The sequence below is a fragment of the Tauraco erythrolophus genome, chromosome 5 (assembly GCF_009769465.1).
Source record: "Tauraco erythrolophus isolate bTauEry1 chromosome 5, bTauEry1.pri, whole genome shotgun sequence".
NCBI classification, from domain to species: Eukaryota; Metazoa; Chordata; class Aves; order Musophagiformes; family Musophagidae; genus Tauraco; species Tauraco erythrolophus.
This window is the reverse complement of record NC_141469.1, coordinates 30,182,074-30,207,657: the sequence shown is the minus strand read 5'-3', so window position 1 is coordinate 30,207,657 and position 25,584 is coordinate 30,182,074. Positions and strand designations below refer to the sequence as shown.

The 25,584-nt window shown below is 37.7% G+C and overlaps 1 protein-coding gene across 1 annotated transcript in view; it reads left to right on the top strand.

The window, feature by feature from the left end:
* POLN (DNA polymerase nu) overlaps nucleotides 1-25,584 on the top strand; it is a 103,531-nt gene that overhangs the window by 61,332 nt on the left and 16,615 nt on the right. Inside the window, exons 18-21 of the mRNA XM_086611734.1 lie at nucleotides 4,547-4,629; nucleotides 8,150-8,281; nucleotides 11,184-11,294; nucleotides 18,581-18,659. Coding sequence (XP_086467860.1) covers nucleotides 4,547-4,629; nucleotides 8,150-8,281; nucleotides 11,184-11,294; nucleotides 18,581-18,659 — 405 coding nt within the window. The remainder of the gene's footprint in view (nucleotides 1-4,546; nucleotides 4,630-8,149; nucleotides 8,282-11,183; nucleotides 11,295-18,580; nucleotides 18,660-25,584) is intronic.

The window sequence follows — 25,584 nt, the reverse complement described above, 5'->3', positions numbered from 1 at the left end:
CAATGCATGTCTGCCAGATATTGTCCTTGAGAAGTTTGTTCTGCCTTTTCCTGTACATAAACAGATGACTTCCGTCACCATACAACATTTCCCAGAAATGATGAAATGTCTTATCGCATTCTTTTAGGACTGATTTCCTTCCATTTCTACCTGTTCTCAAAGTTTTATTTTGGCATTGCTCAAACTTTATGCCCTGTGGCCTCTTTGATTATTTTTTTTTGGGTGTTCATATACTTTATGCTTTATATCTGTATATTTAAATTTGCGCTAATTCTTTCTTTTTATTATTCTGTACAGGTTAAAAAGAAATCCATCCAGATCTCTACTCTCTATTAAATGTGATATTCTAGTTTATAGTTAAGCTTTTCTAATTACAGATATGATTGCCGTATTTTTCTTGGTATTGGTATTTATCTGGTTTTAAGACTTAATTCAGCAGAAACTCTTTGATATGTCCATGAGATTTCATTAATATATGAAAACATATAGTGATTTTTGGAGAAATTATAGAAAATATTCAAGATCTTATATCTGAAAAAGTAATAAATTACGTATGCCTGTTTTTAAGTTTTGTCTGCACTGTATGTTTCTTACTAATAATTTGATACTATCCTTCTTCACTGTTTCGCTAGGAAATTTTTCTCAATTTTTTTCACTCTAAGAATTAGACAGCTATTCCCTTTTAGGCATATAGCCTAGTTCTTAGTATAACCACCTTTCTAAAGAGTTTGTGTATCTCTACTTTCACTGTATTTGTCAGATTTTCTGCAGTTTTCAGCTGTAAGTTGTTTTGCTGTCCTCACAGACCTTTCCAGATTGTTTAGCTCTGCTAACTCCTCCTAAGAATAATGAGATCTGTTAACCTGAACATGTCTTCCAGCATGGAATTCCATTTTTTCTTTCTACATAATAGATCTGTATCAAGTAAAGTACTATAAAGCAAAGTACTTGCAAAGCAGTACCAAATGAAGAAAGGTAAAGGACAAACAAATCGGAGATGTGCAAATAGACTGAGACAAGTATGCAGGCAAGGACAGGAAATAGGAGGTGAAATATTGCACATTTGGAGATGACAAGTCAGGAAGAATTTGAAGATGATGATATTGATTATGATCTTGAACAGATAGCGTATTTGAGTGAGAAAGTAATGAGAAGGATGTCATAAAACAGAAAAATGTTTCATGCCAGAACTAATAACTGCATATATATTTCCTGCAGGACTTCAAAAATTGTGCAATTTCCACAACAAAGCCTGCAACAAATTCTTTCTTCTCTTGAGCTTTTTTTTTTTCCTGCATCAATTTCTATCACATTGCATTAACGTTCTTCCTGTTCCTCCAGATGCACATACAGTACTGGATGAGCTGAAGTCCCCCTTCCTTTTTCAGATTTAAGTTTATTTGAAAATAACGCATCTCCACTATGGATCTGTTTTACATCATACCACAATTCAGCACTGAGTATTTTCATTCATTAGATAGTTTGCTTAGTGATTGTAGCTTAAAAATCTCTTACACAAGTAAGCAGATAACAATATCTCCTTTTCAATATCATGGTGTTCCATGATGATTCCAAAGCCAAAATAAGAGTTTTAACTTTAAATAGGTTCTCACAGTACCCATTAAAACAAATTAATTGTCACAAATATAAGTTTGTTTGTAGAGGAAGCAGACTGAAGAAGAAAGCCCAGTGGCGATTTCTAACATGGCTGCTGCGTTTCTGAGAAATCATACACGCCTCCCACTGTACTTTGTTATTCAAAGGAATAAGTAGTCTTCACCTCAGACTGCAGGAATGCCACTGTATTACAGAAAGAGTCAAGCATCCTAGATAGAAACTGATCATTGTCAATATAAACAGAAAACAAAAATTTCATTACAAGAAAAAAAAAAAAAAGGAATAGTTTTGATTCATGACTTCTGTTTGCTCAGGCATTGTAATTTATTTGGCAATTTCATACTTTATTATTCCAGACTCTTGAATGTGGTACATAAATTTACAAATATGCAGAGCACTAGATGTAATGGCTCTCTGCCAAGTGGTCACATTTCCCACTCTGACACACTAGGAGGTGTTGACTGACCATTTTGATTTTAGCATGATATTAAAATAAATATTTGATATAAAGCTCTGAAATTTTAATTACTTCTCATGAGTTTCATGACTAACCAAAGATCAGGAGATGCTAAGTGACTGTTGTGAGTGCTATGATCACATGATGCGTGTACATCTGCACTGGTAACTGTCTTAGGCAAGGTTTTATTGTGATTGCTTACAATGGAAACACAGGATCCTCCTCCTGACACTGCTTATCATGACTACAGCAATAAGTATTTCTGTTTTCCCAGTCAGCCCTTTCAAGTTGAAGCTGGGATAACGCAAAATCATCCTCAAAATCCTAGCAGTGGGTCTCTCTGTGCACATAATCAAGTATGTATGTTCTTCTACAGATCTCCATGACTTCTTACCCACTTTGTTCTTTCTATTATAGCCCTTCTTTTTCAGAGAAGTGAGCAGCTAACATACTCACCTCCTGCTGACCCTTGGTTCTCAAGTGCCTCTAGCCTCAGACTTAACTAAATCTGCAAGTGAACTCTATTGCTGTACTCCTATCTCTTGCCTTCTCTAGGCCTCTAGTTTGAATTAGGCAGTATTAGGAAAGCATTATTACATTTTGTATTATTTCCCTAGTTTCATCATTCTTCAGTCTTGGTTCTTCATCTCAAAAAGGTCCCCAGGTAAGATCTACTCTCTTCTCAGATTCTATTTTTCCCTCCTGATTCTAGATAGATGCTTTCTCAAGTGTATATGTAGCCTTCTGCCATGTTCTTCAGGAAATTCCTGTGGACTTTGTGCCAGAGATTGCTTCAGGAAGTCCTTAATGATGTCTAGTGTCCTAATTCTGCAGGTATTAGCTCCAATTGCCACTTTGTCCTCTTATTCAGGTACATTTGTGAGTCTCAACCTACTTTATTCAAGAAAGCCATGAACTTTTGACCTGGCATAGCTAAGGAGTCAAATTATAAGAGTCTCCAACTACCAGAATGATTGACTTAAGTGGGAATAGTCTTCATTACAGATAGAAAACACTATGTATTAGATTATCCAATTCTTCATGTTTCTCAGCCTAAAACAAGCAGTGAAAGCTCTATTTTATCTTTGAGCAGTTAGTAGCATCCAAAGGATCGATGTAAGCTTCTACAAAACCAAGGGCTATTTGCCCAATGAAGATTTGAAATCATACTCAATTTTCTTTTTCCTCTTCAAAAAATCTGTACTGCTTTAAAGACTTGCTTAAATCCGATTGCACTTAAGGTCTATCAGTTTATCATTCAGAGTATCTAATTATAGCAGCACTGAGCATAGGCTTGACTAAAATCAGTGTATGGGCCAAGCAAGCAAAAATGTGTGGCTCTACTGATTTTTTCCAGGTATTTGAATATGATAATAATGGTGAAAGACTCTTCTTCAAGGAGACACACAGGAACGTGTCATTTTCTCAAAGCTCTTCAGCCAAAACTTTCACGACAAACCACCTTTCATGGCAAAAAAAATCCATAACAAAGCATAGCAAACTTTGCTTTTAAAAATGCAACCACATCATCATGAACAGACTCATAAATACATATTCACAAATTGTGCATATGTCGTCAAACATCTCTGATAGCGACTCATCTCTGTATTCCAAATACAATTTAGGTAGGTATTTGCTTTCAGAATGTGAGTAGATGATCAAGATTTCCCTCAATGCACTTCCATTTAAACCAAGTGATCGATATTCAGTATTTTCAATTGTCAATAGTACCAGCATTCTTTCTGAAGCTACATTTGGATAAGGAAAAGCATAGGTGGCACGTGCTTGACGATTGCAGAGTCCTAGCTTTTTATTTGTAAGTTGCTAAATCTATTAGCCCTTGCATAGGACTGTTTACACCAGTTGGTGAGTGAATGGGAACTGGGAAGTATAATACTTTGCTGAGAGTAAACTAGCTACACTCTCTAGTTAAGAAATAGCCCATGCTGCTGTTTTATGAAGCATCCCTATTGTGGAGCTCTGTAAGACATATGGAGAGTTTCAGTGCATGCTTTTGTCAATCATTCTTGATAAAAGGTTGGATATTCCTATAAGTGAAGCACTGATGTAACCTTTTTAAAATAAGCTTTAGGTCAGACTCACGCTTTGAGTCTCTGTACGTGTCATGTCTTGAAGAAATGCTGTTCCTTGAAAGACTACGTTTTTCTCGTGGGTCAATATTGAATTCTTCTCAGCCGAAGAACTAGTAATATAGTAGTAGGACTTTTCCTAGCCAAGAATTGGACTGAAAAGGAAAGGAAAAGATGAAGATTAAAATAAAGAGTTTCATTTACTATGGACTACCATCACCAAGATTTGTAAAGTTGTTGTTCATTCCTGGCTGAAGACAAAAGCCCTTAAGTGCTTCTTACAAGTCCGTAGTTATTAAATGGTTATTGACTTTAAATACATTTTCTGTGGGGATAACTTTAATTTTAACTGAAAAGGTATGATTTTTGTTTGTTTGTTTAGGAAGGGGATTCCAAGTGAACAAGTGAAACACGCTGATAGAGAACAAGCAAAGCGTGTAGTTTACTCAGTGGTTTATGGAGCAGGTAAGCATTTTTAGAAAAAAAACCTACAGCTACAGTAGATTCATAATTTATGTACATAATTTATATAAGTGGACTGAATTTCTAAAGGTGAATAAAAGTTTGTCAGAGTATTTAATTTTTTTAATCAATTATTAAATGATCTACCCAGTATCAAAATTATTGAATTAATACAGCCACACTGACATATACAAAGATTACTCCGATTTTGTATTTATTTGCTGCTGATGTAACTGAAACATTTGTCTTTATCTAAAATGAGTTTAATTTTGAGTGGGCTTTGCATTCTGTCAGTATATAGACAGAGATGAGAGTAATTGCAAGAATTAAGTAATTAATTCTTAATTTTAATTAATTAAAAGAACCCCAATATTACCTCAAAACATATCTATAGAATCAATATTACCCTAGGTTGCAGGCTTTATTTAACTTGAAATAACTTTAAACTACATCTTGGGTCCCTGGGTGAGAATGCTTTCTAAACTAGCTTTTACAGTGAGTCATCAGTAGTCCTTGAACCAAAGGCAGAACTGGCCAAGGGCATTCAATTTGTTGTTTAGGGCATTCAGGTGGGAAGGGGAGAAAAACTTTAATTTCAGCTCTACAGAATATCAGTTTTATGTTAGAGGTGTGTGTAGATTATATACACACGTGTAAGAATATATGTGTACACACATGCATTCTTCCTTTGAGCTGTATTGCGTTTTAAACATCTATGTTTAAAATCTGCGTTAAAAAAGCCCAGCACTAGGTCCTTGCAATGTAAACTCAGACCTTCCCATGCTGAGACTGGAATCAAAGCTTCTATTTCCAGCCTGAATGTTTTCATCATTAGATTACTTGACAAAATGCAAGCGTTAGCCCTCTTACCCCTCGATCCATGCAGATGCTACATGTTTCTTATGTTCCCTTCATGACTGAATCACCACAGGTTGAATGCTCTGTAGTTCTGTATATAGTCAGTGGAGAAAAGGAAATGCCTCAGTTACAGGGGCTAGAGCCTCCCTTTATAGAGCCTGTGTCTGTCTGCTCGTGCTATAAAGAACCCAGATGATTAGATTAAGCAGAGTGTCGGCACTCCCTCGCCTGCTCTGTACCAGGCACTAAACGTTTCTGTGCAGCAGTGCTTGATTTAAATATCTCCATCTACTTGTTTGTGCTTCGTCTCCCTCTCTCTCAAATGAGGGCAACTGAAGCACCTGAAAGATAATGAGATGCTTTAGTTCGTTAGCAGTGTGATCAGATCCTAATTAAGACATAACATGGAACGATATTAAGCTATTTAGATGGAAATTGGACTGACAAAAAAAAAATTGTTGGATACCTGAAATTGATGGACTGAATTCCACTCACCGTTTGTCTCCCTTCAAAAGATGGCTAACTTTGCGTTAAGGAGATGTTTTGATACGACCGAAGAGTGTGAATAATAATTGCTTATTTCACTTCTTTTGGCATTGAAAACTACAGAATCATTCCCTGAGGAGCTTGCCTATATTATGCTTACAGGAGTTAATGAAAACCTTTCATGTAGTAAATAGTTATACTTTTTTATGTTTTGTTTGCTTAGCTTTTAGGTTACACTTGGTTCATATTTTCAAGGTCTTTTCCATAATCCTGGAGGATAGAAAATAGTATAATAAAGAGGAGTCTCATTATGTATAGGAGTTAGTACTTTAATAAATACACCAAATATTGAGAGGGATGACAGTATTACTGTCTTTCACTTGGTTTGGAGCAATTCAATTCACCTGCTTCTGCCTCAGTCATTTTGTAAAACTAAAGCACAGACAACTTAAACATCTGTAAAACAAGGAATTAATTCCATTCAATGGCAGTATGTTCAAGCCCTGAATTGACACAGAGGTATGTTGAGGAGTTCAAATGAAAAGCAGAGAAACTAATGATGTTTTCAGTTTTGAAAGATATTACAGAACAGAGAATGCTAAAACTCACAGGCTGCTGCTAACAACTCCCTTGGCACAGGTAACTCAGGGAGAGTGCTCCGGAAAGCTTTAGTCCACTCCTGAGCATTGCTTCGCATGGCTGATTTTCCTGCTTTGTGGAACATGATCCAGCACAATTACATGGCTGCACTGTCCCCCTCTTTTGCTTCTCAAGAGCTGCATTTCCCTGGAATCTTTCAGACTTCCTTACTGATACTGTGAATTAATTTTCCTACTATTTTATGTAACATTTAATTCTCTATATCAGTAGTTAGATAACATGGACAAACTTAGATGTTACAATTCTCTAAGGAAGCCACAGTGATCTCCTGACTGTTAACAGTATGTGCTTTAGCAAATAGATTTGTCATTTGCTGACCCAGGAAGAAAACTCAAATTAATTAGATGTCAAAGAGAAGTACGGACCTATAATAGCTCAGCAAGAGTCATCCTAGATGTCTTGTGAATTTCTTCTTCTAGCACCTTGTCCAGACTGGTGTTCCTGCAGCTCAGTGCAGATCCTGGCATGACTGAGAACAAAATGCTACAGGATTGTTCTGAAATGCACATCATACTGACAGTGATGACATTTAGGTGGCGGAAATCTTCTCTCTTTCAAAAATGCTAGATAATTTTTCTTGACAGTATTACTCTGACAATAACTATTCTCTGTCTATAGTGCCTTGAGACATCGCCTCTCAGCTTATGTTATTTGCAGACACAGTGCTGGTTTTGTGTTGCTGTGCAGCTGACAAGTATATCTGTCTTTCAAACCTCATGACTAATGTGGATGTATGTTTTATTTTAATGGAACTGTTGGTTTATAAATGTTTTTAAATTCTCTCTCTTAGTTTATATTTTCACACTTTGGAAAACCGTCTTCAGCTTTTTTGCACCTTATCTTATAAATGCCCTTAGATCCAACATAATATATATTGTGCACCTGTATCCTTTTTCTGTTTTTCCTTTTCCAATCTTTTTATCTCACAACTTGGACCCAGATTTTTACAGACATTGAGGAGCCTAAGACTGTTTGAAATTCATTGAGTCTCAGACTCCTAACAGCCTTTCTAAAATCGGGATATTTGGTTTGATGGCTTCAGCAGTTATGTTTTCTATGTCTTCTACACCAAATCTAAAGCTTCTAGCTAACTCAACCATTCACATTTCCATCTTTTTTTAGATCTTAATTCATTTTTGTGTTTGTTTAAAATTGAAGTTTTTTATCTGCTCCTTAAAGTTTGCAGATTTCAACACTGAACTAGTAAAATGATTCATAAAGCAACAAACTTATTCTGTGAACAGCAGATTTCAACCACATTATAGGTATAAATTATAACTAGGAATTTCTTCATTACCTTATTAAGTATATTCTTAATCCAGTAACTTCAGTAAAACATTCAAGCTCAAAGTTAAACATTTGCTTTGTTGAAATGATTATAGAATATCAGATCCATCCTCTGTCATAGAGATAAGGAAAGTTAATTAATTCCACTAACTATGAATGTAAAAGTGCTATTGTATGTAGTGGATTTCTGTTCTGCTTTATTGCATAATAAAGATAATTTCTTTACCACCAGGTAAAGAACATCTTGCTGACTGCCTAGGAATTACTCCTCTTCAAGCCAGTCAATTTATAGAGAGTTTTATGAAAAAATACAATAAACTACATGAATTTACAAAGAAAACCATTGAACAATGCCGAAATAAAGGTAACCCAAAATCTATAAGCATATTTTTGTTTACTGATCAGTACTGTGTGACAGTGGTGAAGACAAAGATTCAACTTGACCAAAATTCAGATAGGACAAGAAAAAAAGTGAAATATAATTTCTTGTTGAATCTTTTTTTTTTTCTTTTTTAACCCTAAGAGGAGCTGGTTAAACCTGTCTGCCTTTTCTCAGAAAGATGCTAACATAGTGAGACGTCTGTTCTCAGAGTGAACCCTACTTAATGTCAAGTTACACTGCATCATTTTGACATATAATGTACTCCAACACAAAGAAGCCTGAGGAATCCTTTACTTAATAAATAAGCTACATGGCTGCTGGACCGTGGAATTTCAGCCATTTAGTCAAAGAGCCAATTTAAAGAGCCAATTTCTTTAAACGTCTTTTTCCTTTGCATCAGTCAGAATTTATGTTCTTGAAGTTCAGGTGGTATCTGTGATGACAGATGTGTGCAAAGTGCTTCTTGGAGCCAGCAGCTGCAAACTCTCTTTGCATCAAATTTGTTGTTAGTCTACATATTCATTTATATTTAGTGAATCCTAGGAGTGCAGTAAGTTGAGGAGAGGAAATACAGCTGCTTGAAATATTGTCTTTTAAAAGCTAATTAGCAGAACTGTCAAAATTTATTTCTTTTGTTTCTTAATAGAGTATACAGTACTGAGACATTTTGTAGAAATAAATTGTAAATTTTCAATATAGTATTACCCATCATTGTATGGGTGAGTGTCATGATAGAAACATGTAACTGACTTCCAGTCACCAAAATGGATAGTATTCCTTTTTTGTACTTTGTAGGGCTTAAAAATCTACTGGAAGCACCGTATCTATTGTGTCACACCATTGCATTCCTTCATTCAATAATATTACCGAAGAAAAGTGAAGTTACTGAAAATACATTTTTAACTATAATTAAGCCTGATGTAACATATCTAGTAAAACATTTTACATTTATTATATATTCTTGACCTATTTAAAATAACACAATATTCTTTTCTTAAAGGTGAATGAGTTTCAATATTCAGACTTTCAACCAGACTTCTGTGGTAACAAATCTGGTTTATGAGTTTGGTAGACAAGAGTGTCGTAACTAATGTCCTTGATTGTCATCGAAACACACTTGTCTAATTAGGACTTACTCCTCCTCTCACTCCCATCTATCAACCATTTTTTAAGCTGTTAATGGTAGAAGAACAATCTGGTTTGGTTGCACAAGCTCAAAACATGTAGCAGGTCAACATTATTTAACATTTTTCTTGTTGATTCACCTCAAGTTCCAACTTTCCAACAAAATCATTCCAACTTAATGAGCTCATTATAAGGTAACTTCTTTTTATTTATCTGCAGTTCAAAGGTGAAGAGCACCTGCCCACTATTATTTAGGTGTTACGAATGTCTGATACTCCATGTAGACATAATAAGTAGATGAATAACCTTCATTTATATGAGTGTATGTGTTATTAACTTGTTGCTGTTATTTGATGAAATTATCAACATATTAAAAAGACTACATTAAGACCTCATTCAAATATGTATTTGCAGATTAATCTTTGACCACAGTCGCATACTCTGCCACTATCATATGAAAGATGGTATTTGTTTGGGGATGCTAATCAGCTGTGGGTATTGCAAGGGTGATTCCGTTGTGGAAACACACCACAAAGGAATAAGGATATTACAGTAAAACTGTTTTTCCCTGAGAATTCAATGTTCAAGAGTTCCATCTATAGATACTGATCTTCATGGAAAATCTCAGTTAAATTGGAAAGACTGGTTTGCCAAAGAATAGCCTAACCTCCAGATAATTCAGCAACTTTTCCAAAACTGATACTTTTGGTATCAGCACTCTTGGAAATACACTAATTTGCAGAAAGACATACTAATTCAGCACAAGCATCTTCACCCTCTGCACATAGATCTGGGTATGTGTTGTCCATAGTAGGGTCATAACTTTGTGTTTGGAGAAGTTTCCTTGCCACGTGTGCTTGCATATCTTGGTTGCCAAAGAGGATATGAAACTCTGTGGTTGTCTGAACTTCCATGGAATCTAGTGACAGTTCATGGATAGTCAAGGTGATCAGAAGTATAACAAAAGATTTTATGAAGATATGTTTTTAACATGGATGATTTTTCATTTTCCTTAAGAAGTTCAATTTTGAAGATAAGCTGATATAACGTTTTGTGTGTGTTATTTTGATAAGAGGATCCTCACATCTCTTTTCCGCTGTCAACTCCTCTCACTTGCTCTCCAAAACAGTTATTTTGGCAAAATACATCATTAGGCCTAACATAAAGCTTTATTTGTACTTTCATGTTTCTTTTAAACTAAAAATCCCCACCACACCAGAGCTGAGGAAGTTTGGCCATGAAGGAACATGAAAATGTCACGTAAAAAAATGGAAAAAGTTCAAACTTTGTTTTTCCCCAAAAAACTATTTGATATTTTTGGGAAATAGTAATAGATGATTTAATCGCTCTGCAAATTCATTTTTCCTTGCTATTCCCAAGTAAACTCTTCATTGCATGGAAAGCCCTAATAGGGGCTGCTAATAAATAGCTAATTCTGCTAGGGTTTTATGGTTTCATTACTCACAGAGAGAGCTCGCTGGTATAGCAGTAGACGTTCCTAAGGAAAATACAGCTTTAGTAAACACAAGTTTTCCTTGTATAACATGTACCAATTCTCTGAATGAAATAATTCTTAGACCAAAAATACAATAAGCATTTAAGATTTAAATAAGAGAAGCTCTGACTGTTTTCAGAGGGCAAAATATCAGAATGACTCAGGCAGCCCACAATTATAAAATCTATATTATCTTCAAGAAGAATTTTTGAAATTTAATTTTAATCACTCTAAGAATACTAATTTCTGTTTAAATCCTACAAGGTTATGTAGTTTCCATGATGGGACGTAAGAGACCACTGGCTAATATCAATGCACAGGATTACAAACTACGCACTCAAGCAGAGAGGCAGGCTGTCAATTTTGTTGTTCAAGGTAAAAAACCACCTGCCTACCTTCCTACTTATCTCTTTGTCTGTGCTTGGCTTTAGTGACAACAACTCTTATAATCTCAAAAGAATGAATATTCTAGGAGTCTACTAGAGTAGACTACTGAGGCATGAGTCCTACTATAAAAGAGAAGTTTAAATGATGTATTCAGATAGTGTTCTCATCAGTGCTTCCAGTCGAGGGGCAGGGACCTGCAAGGGCCAAACGTATCTGGCAGGTTAACTCATGGCTCAGGGACTGGTGCTACAGCCAGGGCTTTGGGTATTTTGACCATGGGGTAAATTTTGAGAAGCCTGGGTTCCTAGGGGCAGATGGCGTGCACCTAACCGAGAAAGGGAAGAAGGTGCTTGGACAAAGGCTTGCCAGACTTGTGCATAGAGCTTTAAACTAGTATTGCTGGGGGAGGGGGAGCACAGTTCAGCCTACTGCTGTCAGCATGGCGCCAGTGCCAGCACCGAGGGTCCAGAGGCTGAGGAAGGATCACAGGTATGTTCAAATGAACTTATGCTGCCACCCAAGAGAACCCCTGTCACTCCAGCCAGCGAGTCGGCTTTGTCGGGAGCCCAGCTAAAGTGTATGTACACCAACGCACGCAGCATGGGAAATAAACAGGATGAACTAGAGATGCGTGTACATGAGCAGGGCTACGACCTTATTGGCATCACGGAGACGTGGTGGGACGACTCCTATGACTGGAGTGTCAACATGGAGGGGTATAAGCTTTTTAGAAAGGACAGGAAGGGGAGACGAGGAGGGGGTGTTGCTCTCTACGTTAGCAACCGGCTGGAGTGCGTGGAGCTTCACCTGGAGTCGGAGGAGGAGCTGACAGAGAGCTTATGGGTTAAGATTAGAGGACGGGGACGGATAGGGGATGTTACGGTAGGAGTCTGTTACAGGCCACCTGGCCAGGAGGACAGAGCAGATGAGGTGCTTTATAGCCAGATAGGAGCAGCCTCGCGGTCACAAGCCCTGGTCCTCATGGGGGACTTCAACCACCCTGACATCTGTCGGAGAGACAATACGGCAGGGCACAGGCAGTCCAGGAGGTTCCTGGAATGCGTGGATGACAACTTCCTCCTGCAGGTGATAGAGGAGCCGACAAGGAGGGGTGCCATGCTTGACCTTGTGCTCACCAACAGGGAGGGACTGGTGGGCGATGTGAAACTTAAGGACAGCCTTGGCTGCAGTGACCACGACACAGTGGAGTTCAAGATCCATGGGGCAGCAAGGAAACCATTCAGCAAGCTCTGTACCCTAGACTTCAAGAAGGCGGACTTCGGCCTCTTGAAGCACCTGATGGGCAAAGTGCCGTGGGAGGTGGCCCTGGAGGGACAAGGGGCCCAGGAAAGTTGGTCCACATTCAAGGAGCACCTTCTCCAAGCTCAGCAGAGGTGCATCCCGACGAAGAACAAGTCGGGCAAAAAGACCAGGAGGCCGGCGTGGATGAGCAAGGAGCTCCTGGACCAACTGAAAATAAAGAGGTTAGCCTACAGAGGGTGGAAGCGGAGACAGATAGCCTGGGAGGAATATAGAGAAGCTGTACGAGTGACCAGGGATCAGGTGAGGAAGGCTAAAGCCCTGAAGGAATTGAATTTGGCAAGGGATATAAAAAGCAACAAGAAATGCTTCTATAGGTATGTAGGGACAAAAGGAAGTCCAAAGAGAATGTAGGCCCCCTCCGGAAGGATACTGGTGCTCTGGTTACCCGGGACATAGAGAAGGCTGAGGTACTCAATGAATTTTTGCCTCAGTCTTCAATGGTAAAGCCTCTTGTCTTACCACCCAAGCTGTGGAAAGAACTAGCAGGGACTGTGAGGATGAACCACCGCCCACTGTACTTGAAGAGCAGGTTCGAGAACATCTGAGGAACTTGAAGGTGCACAAGTCCATGGGACCTGATGAGATCCATCCGCGGGTCCTGAAGGAACTGGCGGATGAAGTTGCCAAGCACTGGCTATTGTATTCGAGAAGTCGTGGCGGTCTGGCGAGGTCCCCGATGACTGGAAGAGAGGGAACATAACCCCCATTTTTAAAAAGGGGAACAAGGAGGACCCGGGCAACTACAGACCGGTCAGCCTCACCTCTGTGCCTGGCAAGGTCATGGAGCAGATTCTCCTGGGAACCATGCTAAGGCACCTGGAGAGCAAGGAGGTGGTGGGTGACAGCCAACATGGCTTCACCAAAGGCAGATCGTGCCTGACCAACTTGGTGGCCTTTTACGATGGGGTGACAGCATCGGTGGACAAGGGTCGACCAATGGATGTCATCTACCTGGACTTGTGCAAAGCTTTTGACACTGTCCCGCACGACATTCTTCTCTCTAAATTAGAGAGTCATGGGTTTGATGGATGGACCACTCGGTGGATAAGGAATTGGCTCAATGGCCGCACTCAGAGAGTAGTGGTCAACGGCTCAATGTCCAAGTGGAGACCGGTCACGAGTGGCGTCCCTCAGGGGTCCGTGTTGGGCCCGGCCCTCTTCAACATCTTTGTCGGTGACGTGGACAGTGGCATGGAGTGCACCCTCAGCAAGTTCGCCGATGACACCAAGCTGTGTGGTGCCGTCGACACGCTGGAAGGGAGGGATGCCATCCAGAGGGACCTTGACAGGCTGGAGAGGTGGGCCCGTACCAACCTCATGAAGTTTAACCAGGCCAAATGCAAGGTCCTACATCTGGGTCGTGGCAATCCCAGGCATAAATACAGACTGGGTGGTGATTGGATCGAGAGCAGCCCTGAGGAGAAGGACTTGGGAGTACTGGTGGACGAGAAGCTCAATATGAGCCGGCAATGTGCTCTTGCGGCCCAGAAGGCCAACCGCGTCCTGGCTGCATCAAGAGGAGCGTGGCCAGCAGGTCGAGGGAGGTGATTCTCCCCCTCTACTCTGCCCTCGTGAGACCTCCTTGGAGTACTGCGTCCAGTTCTGGAGTCCCCAACATAAGAAGGACATGGACCAGTTGGAGAGGGTCCAGAGGAGGGCCACGAAGATGATAAGAGGGCTGGAGCACCTTTCCTATGAGGACAGGCTGAAAGAGTTGGGGCTGTTCAGCCTGGAGAAGAGGAGGCTCCGGGGTGACCTTATAGCGGTCTTCCAGTACCTCAAGGGGGCCTACAGGAAAGATGGGGAGAGGCTGTTCAGGATGGCCAGTTATGATAGGACAAGGGTAATGGTTTTAAAATAGAGGGAGGTAGGTTCAGGTTGGATATTAGGAAAAAATTTTTACTATGAGAGTGGTAGAACACTGGAACAGGTTGCCCAGAGAGGTGGTGGATGCTCCATCCCTGGAGACGTTCAAGGCCAGGTTGGACAAGGCACTGAGCAACCTGATCTAGTAGGAGATATCCCTGTTGCTTGCAGGGGGGTTGGACTAGATGACCTTTGAAGGTCCCTTCCAGCCCTAACCATTCTATGATTCTATGATTCTATCTACCTTGGAAATTGCCGGTAAACCATCATAAAACACAATGTTCTAATACACTATAGTGCTCAGCTGTAGTTAAATATAGGTATAGATACAAAGTATGTATAGAGAAAATATCTAGAATTGTGTTCTTCAGGTGTATCATTGTCTTAAAACATTTTCCTTTCTGTTTTCTTTTTGTTACCCCAAAAGAGTTTTCTGTTATTTTTGCTGTGTACCAATTCTGACTTTTATTTTGTCAGATAGCTTTAGTTTAAGAAATATACAATATTACAAGAACTGTGCGTTATTATTATTATTAGTTTTGTAACCCAACTCATTCTTTGTAAGGAACATTCAAACTTAATTCTTTGAAGGTCAGGAATAAAGGTGTTTTTTCACAGGAATACATTGCAAATTTGCCATATAGGCTGGAAATGTAAAGATCAGCATTAAGTGCTCAAACGTTAGTTAATCCGACGCATTAGCTACTCTGTTTTAATCGCTTGGGGCTCAGTCTGTACAGAATTTAGCTAACTATAGAAAAAAATCAAAACTGAGCTGGCAGTCCAAAGCTGAGATCCCTCCTACCAAGCTGCCCCTTGGAAGAGTTATTTCTTTAACTGGATGATGCTGACAGGGTTTTCATTAAGTTATATTGGAAGCATGCAATCTACAAGAAAGTAAAAAGTGCTTTCTAGACATGGTGATGGGGTGCTTTTTAAAATGACTTGAATTATCCTGTTGAAAGATCATTGTTTTTTTCCTCTCCAAATACTATTCATTTTAAGGTTCCTTTTTAAAAAAGACTCAAGTATTTATGTCATGTTTGACACTCCTTATAATTAGTAACTGAATTTAAGTACTTTCTCTGCCAGGATATGTACAGATCTAGAATTCTAATACATATCTTGTTGCCTGAATAGTAGTTGTGCTGAAGTGGTGCTGCCTTACTGTATTAAGCTCTCAAATGTAGAATTTTAAAGTCTCCTTATAAAATCTGCAGCAAAGCTTGTACATTTGTAGCACTGGGCTTGCCTGTACAACCTTCTCCAGAGACTTGTGTTCAGTTTACCTGGGTTTCCATCCAGCTGGCCAGCGGCCCTCTCCAGTTGAAGGCACGATGCTAGAGCTCATACAGCGAGTCCTGCTGAGTGTACAGTGTAGCATTAATAAAGCTACACGGCCTTCTGAGCAGCACTTGCTTATGTCCATCTGTCCAAGGAGCTTGGAGCTGAGGTAAAGCTGTCACAGGACTGTCCACAAAACACTCGCTTATATGTACCTACAATAAGAAGATTATCGTATTTCGTTGTTGGTTCAAATAATACTGGAGGACAAATCCGAGGAAAAGTAGTGTAACTGTTATTCAAAACATGTAATATTAGAAGGTGTGATGAAGCAAGGATTAAAAACTCTAAAATAGTCAGTATTGCCAAATTTTATAAAAATTTTCATTCTAGACTACAACGATTTTTTTTATTTCAAGATTTCAGCTATGAGATAATATTTTAAGACTACAAGAACTTTCTAAATTATGCTAAAATATTTTATCACAGTTAGTGTACTAAACTGTATTTAATGCATGTGGTTTGTAATTACATCTAATAGTCTAATTTAAGCAGTTTATGTTTTGGTTATGGTAGCAGCAACTGATAGCGGAAGACTTCTGATGCATGACAACATTGAGAGGAATGTAGAGTTCCAACTTTGATTTACTACTACTGGATTTCCCACAGTTCTTTCATAGTGTTTTTTCTCTTAAAATATTTCCCAGTCACAGTAGCCTTTATCAATGTACAGCATAATATGCTACAGTTATAATTCTACTCTACTTAACTGCATAGAGCAAACCATTTATTTTATTTTTTATTATCTTTTTATAATGATGGCAAAATCAACCAGAAGGATATAATTATTTTCTTTTAAAATATTTAAAATAGCATATCTCTAAAAATCATCTCTTAGGAAAAAAAAATATTTTGATAGTTCTTTTGTATTTTACTACTTCTCATTGTTTCATGAAGAATTCATGCAGAACATATGTATTGTGATGGACTTAATGCTCAATTATATAATTTTATTCTCAAAATCACTAAAAAGATATTTATCTGACCTTTGCTGAAACAATCTTTCTTACTTTTTGTATCAATGTGTCCCTTTTTGGATTGTATTGAATCAGTTTGACACACCATTTGAACAGGAAAACAGGATAGGTATTTGAGGCTAAATTTGCAATTAGACAGCCATCTCAATAATCAGCTGTGGATCTGCACTTGATATGATTAATGAGTAAAACAGTCTTGGTATGAGTTTCAGAGGAGGCAGTTTGTCATAGGAAACCATGAAGAAAGTAGAGGTGTTAAATCTATCTCCTCAATCTCTTGGATGTTTTCTTTTAGCCAGAAAGGTCAACTGTGCCCTGGGGTGCATCAAGTACAGATTAGCTAGCTGGTCCAGAGAGATGGTTGTCCGACTCAACACTACATTGGTGCAGCCCCACCTCGAGCACTGCGTACAGTTTTGGGCACCTCAATATAAGAAGTACATCAAACTATTAGAGTGTGTCCAGAGGAGGGCAACCAAGATGGTGAAAGGTCTCAAGGGCAAGACTTAAGAGGAGCAGCTGAGATTGTTTAGTTTGTTCAGCTTGGAGAAGTGAAGGCTGACAGGTGACCTCATTGCAGTCTACAACTTCCTCTAGGGGGACAGCAGAAGGGAAGTCGCTGATCTCCTCTCTCTGGTGACCAATGATAGGACACAAGGAGATGGAATGAAGCTTTGTCTGGGGAAGTTCAGACTGGGCATTAGGAAGAGGTTTTTCACTGAGAGGATTGTTGGTCACTGGAACAGGCTCCCCAGGGAGGTGATCACGGCACCAAGCCTGTCAGAGTTCAAGAAGCGTTTGGATGACGCTCCCAGTCATATGATTTAGTTTTAGGTAGTGCTGCAAGGAATAGGGCGTTGGACTCGATGATTCTTACGGCTCCCTTTCAACTTGAGATGTTCTGTGATTCTATGAATCTATGATTACCTCCCAGCAGAGTACCCTTACCATTTGCCTACCTCGCTGTTCTTTATCCCTACTCTGAAAGTTGAACCATTTGGAAGAAAGAATTCAAAATTCATTGAGTTAGGGGATGCGAAAAGGAAGATGTCTACAATCTAGTACATTTTGGATATCTGATGGGACAAGGAGAATTATGGTTTCCAATCCTTACTTAAAAGATTGGTTCTATATTTTATCTGATACATCTTTATGTAAAATGTATTAAACCCCTGTCGCATTGTTCAGAACAGACCCCTTCACCAAACTGAAGGCCTGGACCATCATTTTGCCTCTTGACCACCAGAAATGCATAATCTATTATGTAACATGACACTGTTTTATGCACCACTGCTCTTAACACTCGTGTAATGAATATACATTACATACACATGGAAATATGAAAAAGCATAAAATTAAGTTTCCAAATGGAAATGTAGTGCTGAAACAATATTCTAACCTTTTGTGACATTAAGTTTTAATTGATTTAGAGGTAAATTTTAATTCCAATTTAGAGTTAGATAATTCCAGATGTTTTTTATAAAAAGCAGTTTTTCAGCTCATGGCCATGACTAACGAATTCACCTTTAATTAACACATAATTTCATATTATTGTTTTCTGGGTTTAATTAACATATAATTATTTAATTTGTTATTTATTAATCTTATGATCTGTTTCACATATTACATGAATTGAATCTACTAGTTTTGCAAATTCTTATAATTCAGAATCTTCAGATGTTTTTCATTCCTATGCCATAGTTCCAAGAAGAACATTTTCCCTTTGCGTGCTTTAAATTAAAAGCAGATCACTTTCTTTCCTAGGATCTGCAGCTGATCTTTGTAAAATGGCTATGGTGGAGATTTTTACCTCTATTGTCATTTCTCCGACTTTATCAGCCAGGTTAGTAATGAATGACTGCAAAACTGTTTGATTTTAAGCAAAATTAGTTGAAATGAATGTACTTCTGACATTTTAAGCAGCTGTAGAAATATCATGTATGCCTCTGAATCTTTTAACAAGCAAGGACTTGTGGGATGGTTTTATACATTCAAAGTTATATCGTTTGCTTAAATAGCCGGATCTGTAAATCCATCCCAAGGCGATCAGGTGCCCTGGGGCCATTTAAACTCAGTCAGATCTACTTCAGTGTAGTTCCGCATCTTTGAAATCAAGCCACTGATCGTATCCTTCCTGTATTTTGAGTGTATTGTACAATGAGAATTGAACATTCAATGGGCTGAGAAAAAAAAAAACAGGAATCAGGAAACCAGTGCTCAAGCAAAAGAAATGAACATTTTTTTATTCTCGTATAGATGGCTTTCCTTTGCTAAAGAAAAGCTAGGTCATCACGATTCTCTTCTGTGTGACGGCTCATAGTTGGGTAGGAGATTACACAATGTCCTCAAGATTTTTACACCACTGGCAGAAATAATTAAGTCTGTTTTTTCGGTAATAAAGGATGGAGGGGATGGTGCAGAGAGTCAGTGAACATTATTATTTGCTGCAATAGAAAGATGTTTTGAAGGCAAACGTACAGAAAAAACCCCACACAAATGGATTCTCATCTTTTGTAACACTGTAGTAACAATCCAGTAAAACATGAATTTTTGCAGTAGAAGTTCAGATACAAGCAGAGATAGCGGGTAGTGCAGAACATTAGTGTTTCTGTTGTCATCCAAAAGGGGAAATCATAAAAACTTTGCTGTAGCAATCATGTATTAAGGACTTCAGTGGAAGTTTAGGTCGGGACAAAGTAACAGAGTCTGGCCTTCCAACATACTTTGTGATTATGTGTAATATCTAACCCTATAAATGCTCTGTGTGTGTTTGCGTGTGTATCATTCACACACAGCAGAGTTGTCTTATTTGATCAGTGTTTCGAAATGTAGTTTCTAATTACAAATATAAATTGCATGTGTTGAGTTCAAAGGTAGAGTCATTCCTATGTCAAAAATAAAACTTGTTTCTGAGTAACACTCTTAAGTGTCCCTGCAACTTTTTGAGCAAAATACTGTTGAACTGTTACGAAAAAGAAAAAAAGTAGTAAGTGGCCCACTAATATGTATCTAGTACATGGGAGATGGTTCTTTGGTGGAAATACTGCTTGCATTTCAGACAATTACACATTTATATGTTAATGTTGGATGATGTACTATAACATATTACATATTACATTTTGGGTGGATTTTCTGTGCTGATTATAATTCTTTCTGCTGCCTGAGTTTTACAAAGAGACCAGAATCTGACAGCTGTGGGCCTGCTTGAAAATTTCTGTAGCAGGAGCAGCTTTTGACTTAGATAGCAATAGAGCAGCTGCCTTCTGGGACAAGCAGACAACATTATTTAATGGAGGAGGCAAGTGGTGGTAAAGGCAAAGAACATACTCCCTACCTAGCACACAGATCTTTAGGTTCAGTAACTAGCTGTTTGTTGTAATTCTGAGAAAGCTGAAGTTTTTGCAACGAATGCCATGTCTGGTAAAGCTTGTGGACGTTTTCTTCTCTCAACAGAAAATTTACTTGGGTTGTCTTTTCTCAAAACTATTTCTTTTAAAGAAGTAGTGTCACCAAATGGCTAAGGAGGTAACAGTCATGAAGAAATATTTACATTTTACATGTTGAATTTCCTTGTGTTGTGAAAGCGTAGGGGAACGGCTATACCAGACATCAGAAAACTATCACTGCCTATCCTTCTTATTCTTATCATAAATGTCATAGCTGGGAAAGACTAAGACTGTAAGGGCGTCTAAAAGAGACAGACTGTTTTAAACTGGAATTTTGAACTCCTACCAGCCATGAACAACTGAATGACTTTGCTAAAGGAGAGCCTTTTAGTAGTCACTAATGACTCCTTGCTGTTATATTTAGTAGATCCTACAAGCTAGGCTTGTCAAAAAAGCACAACCAATGCCTTTATAAATTCTGTGAACACTCACTTGGTCGGCCAGTGGCATTTGAAAGCATCATTGTGGTCTTGCCAAAAGAGTACAGGACTGAAAATTGAAAGTTTGTGTTTCCACTTGCTTGTCAGGTGACATTCAGTTAGTTATTTTTTCAGTGGTGTACTTCTTGATTTCTTATCAGTCTAGTCAGGATAATGATCCTAACATCCTTTGTAAAACACTTCGAAAAATATTGTTAAAAGGAAGTGTATACATAATTTGTGCTGCTGTTGTAACAGTATGCGCAGTATTGCACAGTAGCTCTTCCAAAAGGTGAAATCTCTGATTAAGATCACATCAGATCATATTAATTCCAAAGATAGCACATTACTATCTTTTCTTCTATCTTCACCCCCTTGTAAGGATTTTTTTTTTTCTATTAGAACTTCTAATTTTGGAAACAGGGTTTTCACTTTGAAGAGCATATCAAAGAGAAATATACTTTATCTATGCTTTAGAAGTTATTATGAACCTCACATTTACACTGGAAGACAGTATCCTATTAGGCATAGCCAAGGAGTGGCTAACACTCAACATTTTGTCTTCCTTACCTTGGAAATAAAAAAAAAAAAATTAAGTTCTAGATGAAGTTTTACAGTTTTTAGTGTTAGTTTTCAGGTATGTTTGCAGTCTTCTCCACTGCCAGTACTGCATTCATTTTTTGTACACTGTAAACTGTTTGGCTGTGAGCAAGCTCTGACCCAACAGTATGAAGCTTCACTTTTGTAGGACTAGTAGTCAGTAGATTTTTCAGTTACTGTTTACACATATGATATTGCATTTGAAAGTCAGGGAAAGATAATCAAGTTATATTTTCATGATGCTTCATCAGAGAGGCCCTTTTGATGGAACAGTATATTCCACTGTGACTGAACAATGGCTGTTCTGTCAACTAGCAGTCTCGTTTTTCTCTTTGTGTTTCTCCATCTTTTAATTCAAATGCCAGCCTAGCAACTTATGCTGTTGACAATAAGAAGTCAATCCGTTGCTTGGAAATAATTTTACAGAAATGGGAAAAAGTAGCATTAAATGCAGTACCTGTGATAAGGAACTGATATTAGTATGGGTTAGCTCCTGGCATCAGTGTTAACATCTCTGCATTTTGTGTGGCACTGACGAGTAATTAAAATTATTTCTTCAGACTTCTTCTCTATTACCTAGATCTTTGTTAAGATGCTGTTCTGCCACTGATGGCCAAGTTGCTTACTGAAAATGTGCTGCTGACATAAATTATTCAAGTGCCAGCTTTTGCCTGTCTGATACAATTCACAGAACCTCCACACAGTGTTTCCTGCAGGAAGACAGTAGCAAATAATCTTCTGAAGTGAGATCAAGGCATACAGTAGCAGCTGAAAGAAGGATTTATGCAATTGATGAGAGTGGAAAGGTACTCGGTGAACTCAGATGGACAGTTGTAGTTATTTTCACATAAACACCATTATGTATTTAAAACACCATTGCAGTGGCAGATGCATGGAAACTTGGTAAGAAAGAAGGATGCTGGCAAATTGTGGAAGAATTGCTGCCTATAGCAATTCTTGTAAAAATTATCACTTTGTAAGCTGAAAATGCACTGTTATTACCCAAAGTCTGCCTGGAATACATGACTTCTCAGAAAGTCATTAAAGATGATAATATCTCAACAACATGCAAATTAAATTTAACAAGTCTACAGAACTATTGAGTAATTTGGTGTGAATCCAGCAATCCTGCTTTCTCACCCATTTATTGTTCCTTCAGCACTGGACCTGTGCCACAAACACACAGCTTTACTTCTCAGCATGTCCGAAGCCTAGTTAAAGGGACAGGTTCAGCAACAGGCCAGATACAAACTTATGATCCAAACAGGAGGAGCCACCAGCAAATGAACGATCTTATTTTCTTGGTCCCAGCTGCTTTTCAGTAGCAGTGGATGTTGGAGGTTTTGTATGTCTGCCTCAAGGAACAAAAACTTTAACCAACCTATTGATTTTCTGAGTTGGTGAACTGTAAATGCAACTTGTTTCTACAGAGATAGCTAAATTAGTTAGAAACAGCCCTAATCACCCCAGGAACAAGCATTGTGTTCTGCAACCTGGATTTTTTTCAGACACAAATCATGTGATAAATCACAAATGATGCATTTGTTGGAAGTGGCTTTAGTTTTAGTTAGACACAAGAACCTAGAGGTATTTTTATAAGGTGTGGAGAGATTCAAGCGTTAGTACTTCATTGACTGCTTATCGTTTCTCAGATCCATGCAAAAGGACATACTAATAAAACCAACTTCTTGATTACATCATAACTTCAACCAAATACATTCAGAAACTACTTAGTGCTGCTATGTGTGGTGATTTTCTTTAATTCTGGGCATAAATCTTATGTTCCTTTGTCTGTTTCTTCAGAAATTAAAGAATTGGTTTTACTCATGTTTCTTCTGTAGCAGTTATCCAGGATTTTCAAGTAAATGCTTATTGCTCTGGTACTCAGCCCACAATTCCCAGTATATGGTTGCAGATCTGCTCTAAAGCATTAACTCTAGCAATGTTGTCAACTTTTATCCTTAGCCTAATTCTGGAGAAATAGAACAAGGAAAAGGTAAAAGCTTTGGATTCTGCTTGAGAGGAGAATAAGATTTTTGTTTCAGAGACATACGCATTTGTTTCAGCAGCAGAAGGAAACATCTTAGATCATATTGCTAAGTCAGAAATGACTGTGAACTCTCTGTAGCTGCTGTCCCAGTCCAATATGTATCTCTTTGTGTCCCAAAGAGGCCAAATAATGTATTTCTAGGCATGCTGTGACTTAGCAAAAACATTGTTTTCCTCAAACATTCAAAGCAATATTTTGCATGTATCCACAAGATGGTGAACTGTTACCTGAACGCTTCATGCATAGTGAGCCAGAACAAGTCAGAATGATTTATTCTTTATGGAAAGAGGTAAATATATTTAATATGCTTAAATATCACAGCCAAAAAGGACATCATAATGTAGCGAGTTTTTCAGTGTTCCTTTATGTGGGTCGTTCAACACAAGTAAATAATTTTCATTTACAAAAACCATTTGTAGGTCACCTTTTAGATTGGTATGTTTTAAAACACTTGGAGTACATGCAAAAATTCTGTATTCTTTAATTAACCATCTGTTCAACTTCCTGCTCTTCATGATGTAGCTGCTGGGAAAACAAATTTCACAAGCTGAATTTTTATAGATAAACGTTAAAATGTCAAAATATTTTGGTCTTTATTATCGAAAGACTGAAAGAGGTAGCTTGAAGTAAATGCAGTAACATCTATGCAGGCATAATATATCTTAATCAGTAGCTTTTATACTGCCACATTAAAATCCTTATAGATGCAGCTTCAAAAGAAACTTGAAAAATCTACAAAATGTTAACGAAATTATCGTAACCTTGTTCCTTTGTTACATGACAAATTAATAGGCATTTTTTCCACTGGAATCTGTGTACTTTTGTGGGGAAACTGTGACACAAATAACAGGTAGTATTAGTAGTATCAGAAAAAAATTAATACCCTTTTAGTGTAGGGAACATGGCGATTTCTAGGAAGAACTGGATCCACCATCCATTTGGTCTGTTATCGCTGAGTGTGGCCAGTAGCAGATGCTTCAGGAGGAAGGTGTAAGATTTGTTGTAGGATATCCTATCTGTCTGCAGATTTTCATCTTGCTCTGATTGTGGGGATGAGTCTAAGCTCTGAAACAGAAGATTTACAAGTTTTCTCCCAAAATCATTGTGTATCATCATTTCTAAATGTTCTTGAAATCCATACAAGTGTTTGTTACTTGGGCAACCATTCTGGCTATTTCTGGCAATGTCTTTCATTACATACGTTTTAAACCAAACTTTTTTTATTAAAAATGAATTTCTTAAATTTTCAAGTCATTAAGTTCTTGTTTTTCAATTACAGAATATAAAACATCTTTCAATTTGTTTGTTTTGTGTTTTTTTTTTCATATTCCGCCGTGTATCTGATATCTTATTCTTTTTATCATTTTTTTTCATACCACTTAACAGCTTTTATGGTATTTTGGGATTTTTTTAAATTTGTCATTATATACAAAACTTTTAACCATGTACTCTCCTTTCTGCAATTTTGAAGTCTCTCATTATACATTTAGAGGTTTCAAATTCAAAATGAAAAAATGTGATGTTACTAGTTGGGTGATTATTTTATTCATCAAAGAAGGAGATAACATAGGATGAGAGACAAGGATATTATATTTGAGATATAAAATCTGATACTGTTGTATCAGAAAATAGTATTCATTTTAATCATCAGGGACATAGTGCTTTTTTAAATAAGAAGAAAACCATGTGTGAATGGAAAATTACTGATTTTTAAAATTATTTCTAAATGTTTATTGTGTCACCAAGTGATCATTAACACCCCTTTAAAGTAGCATGCTTTTAGTAACTTTTTAACGTTTATACATTTTTTATTCTACCTACATAAAAACTTAACATTGTCTTATGTTCTTAAGTAAGGCATTATGGGATTTTTTTTTAAGTTTAACTAGAATTTTTACTCAAACAAATAAGCTATGATGGATTTCAAATAAGTAATCTTTTTTGCTCCTTCTCCAAAGAGAATCCTATGGCTTTTAGAAATCTCTTGTTCAGTCATGATTTAATTCTCAGAATGTCTTCAAATTAGAAATAAAATATGTAATTTTTCATGGAAATTTTGCACTTGAGTACTCTAGCTCAGAATGAGACAACCTGATGCTGCCACACCAGTTTTTTTTCTGAAGATGTAGAGCTAACCAACAAGAAGCATCTTAATTTAGTCTGGGCTCTCAGCCTTGTTCTTATTCAGAATAAGGTGCCCTTAATTCCTTATGGAATCATAGAACCGATCAGGTTGGAAAAGACCCTTAAGAT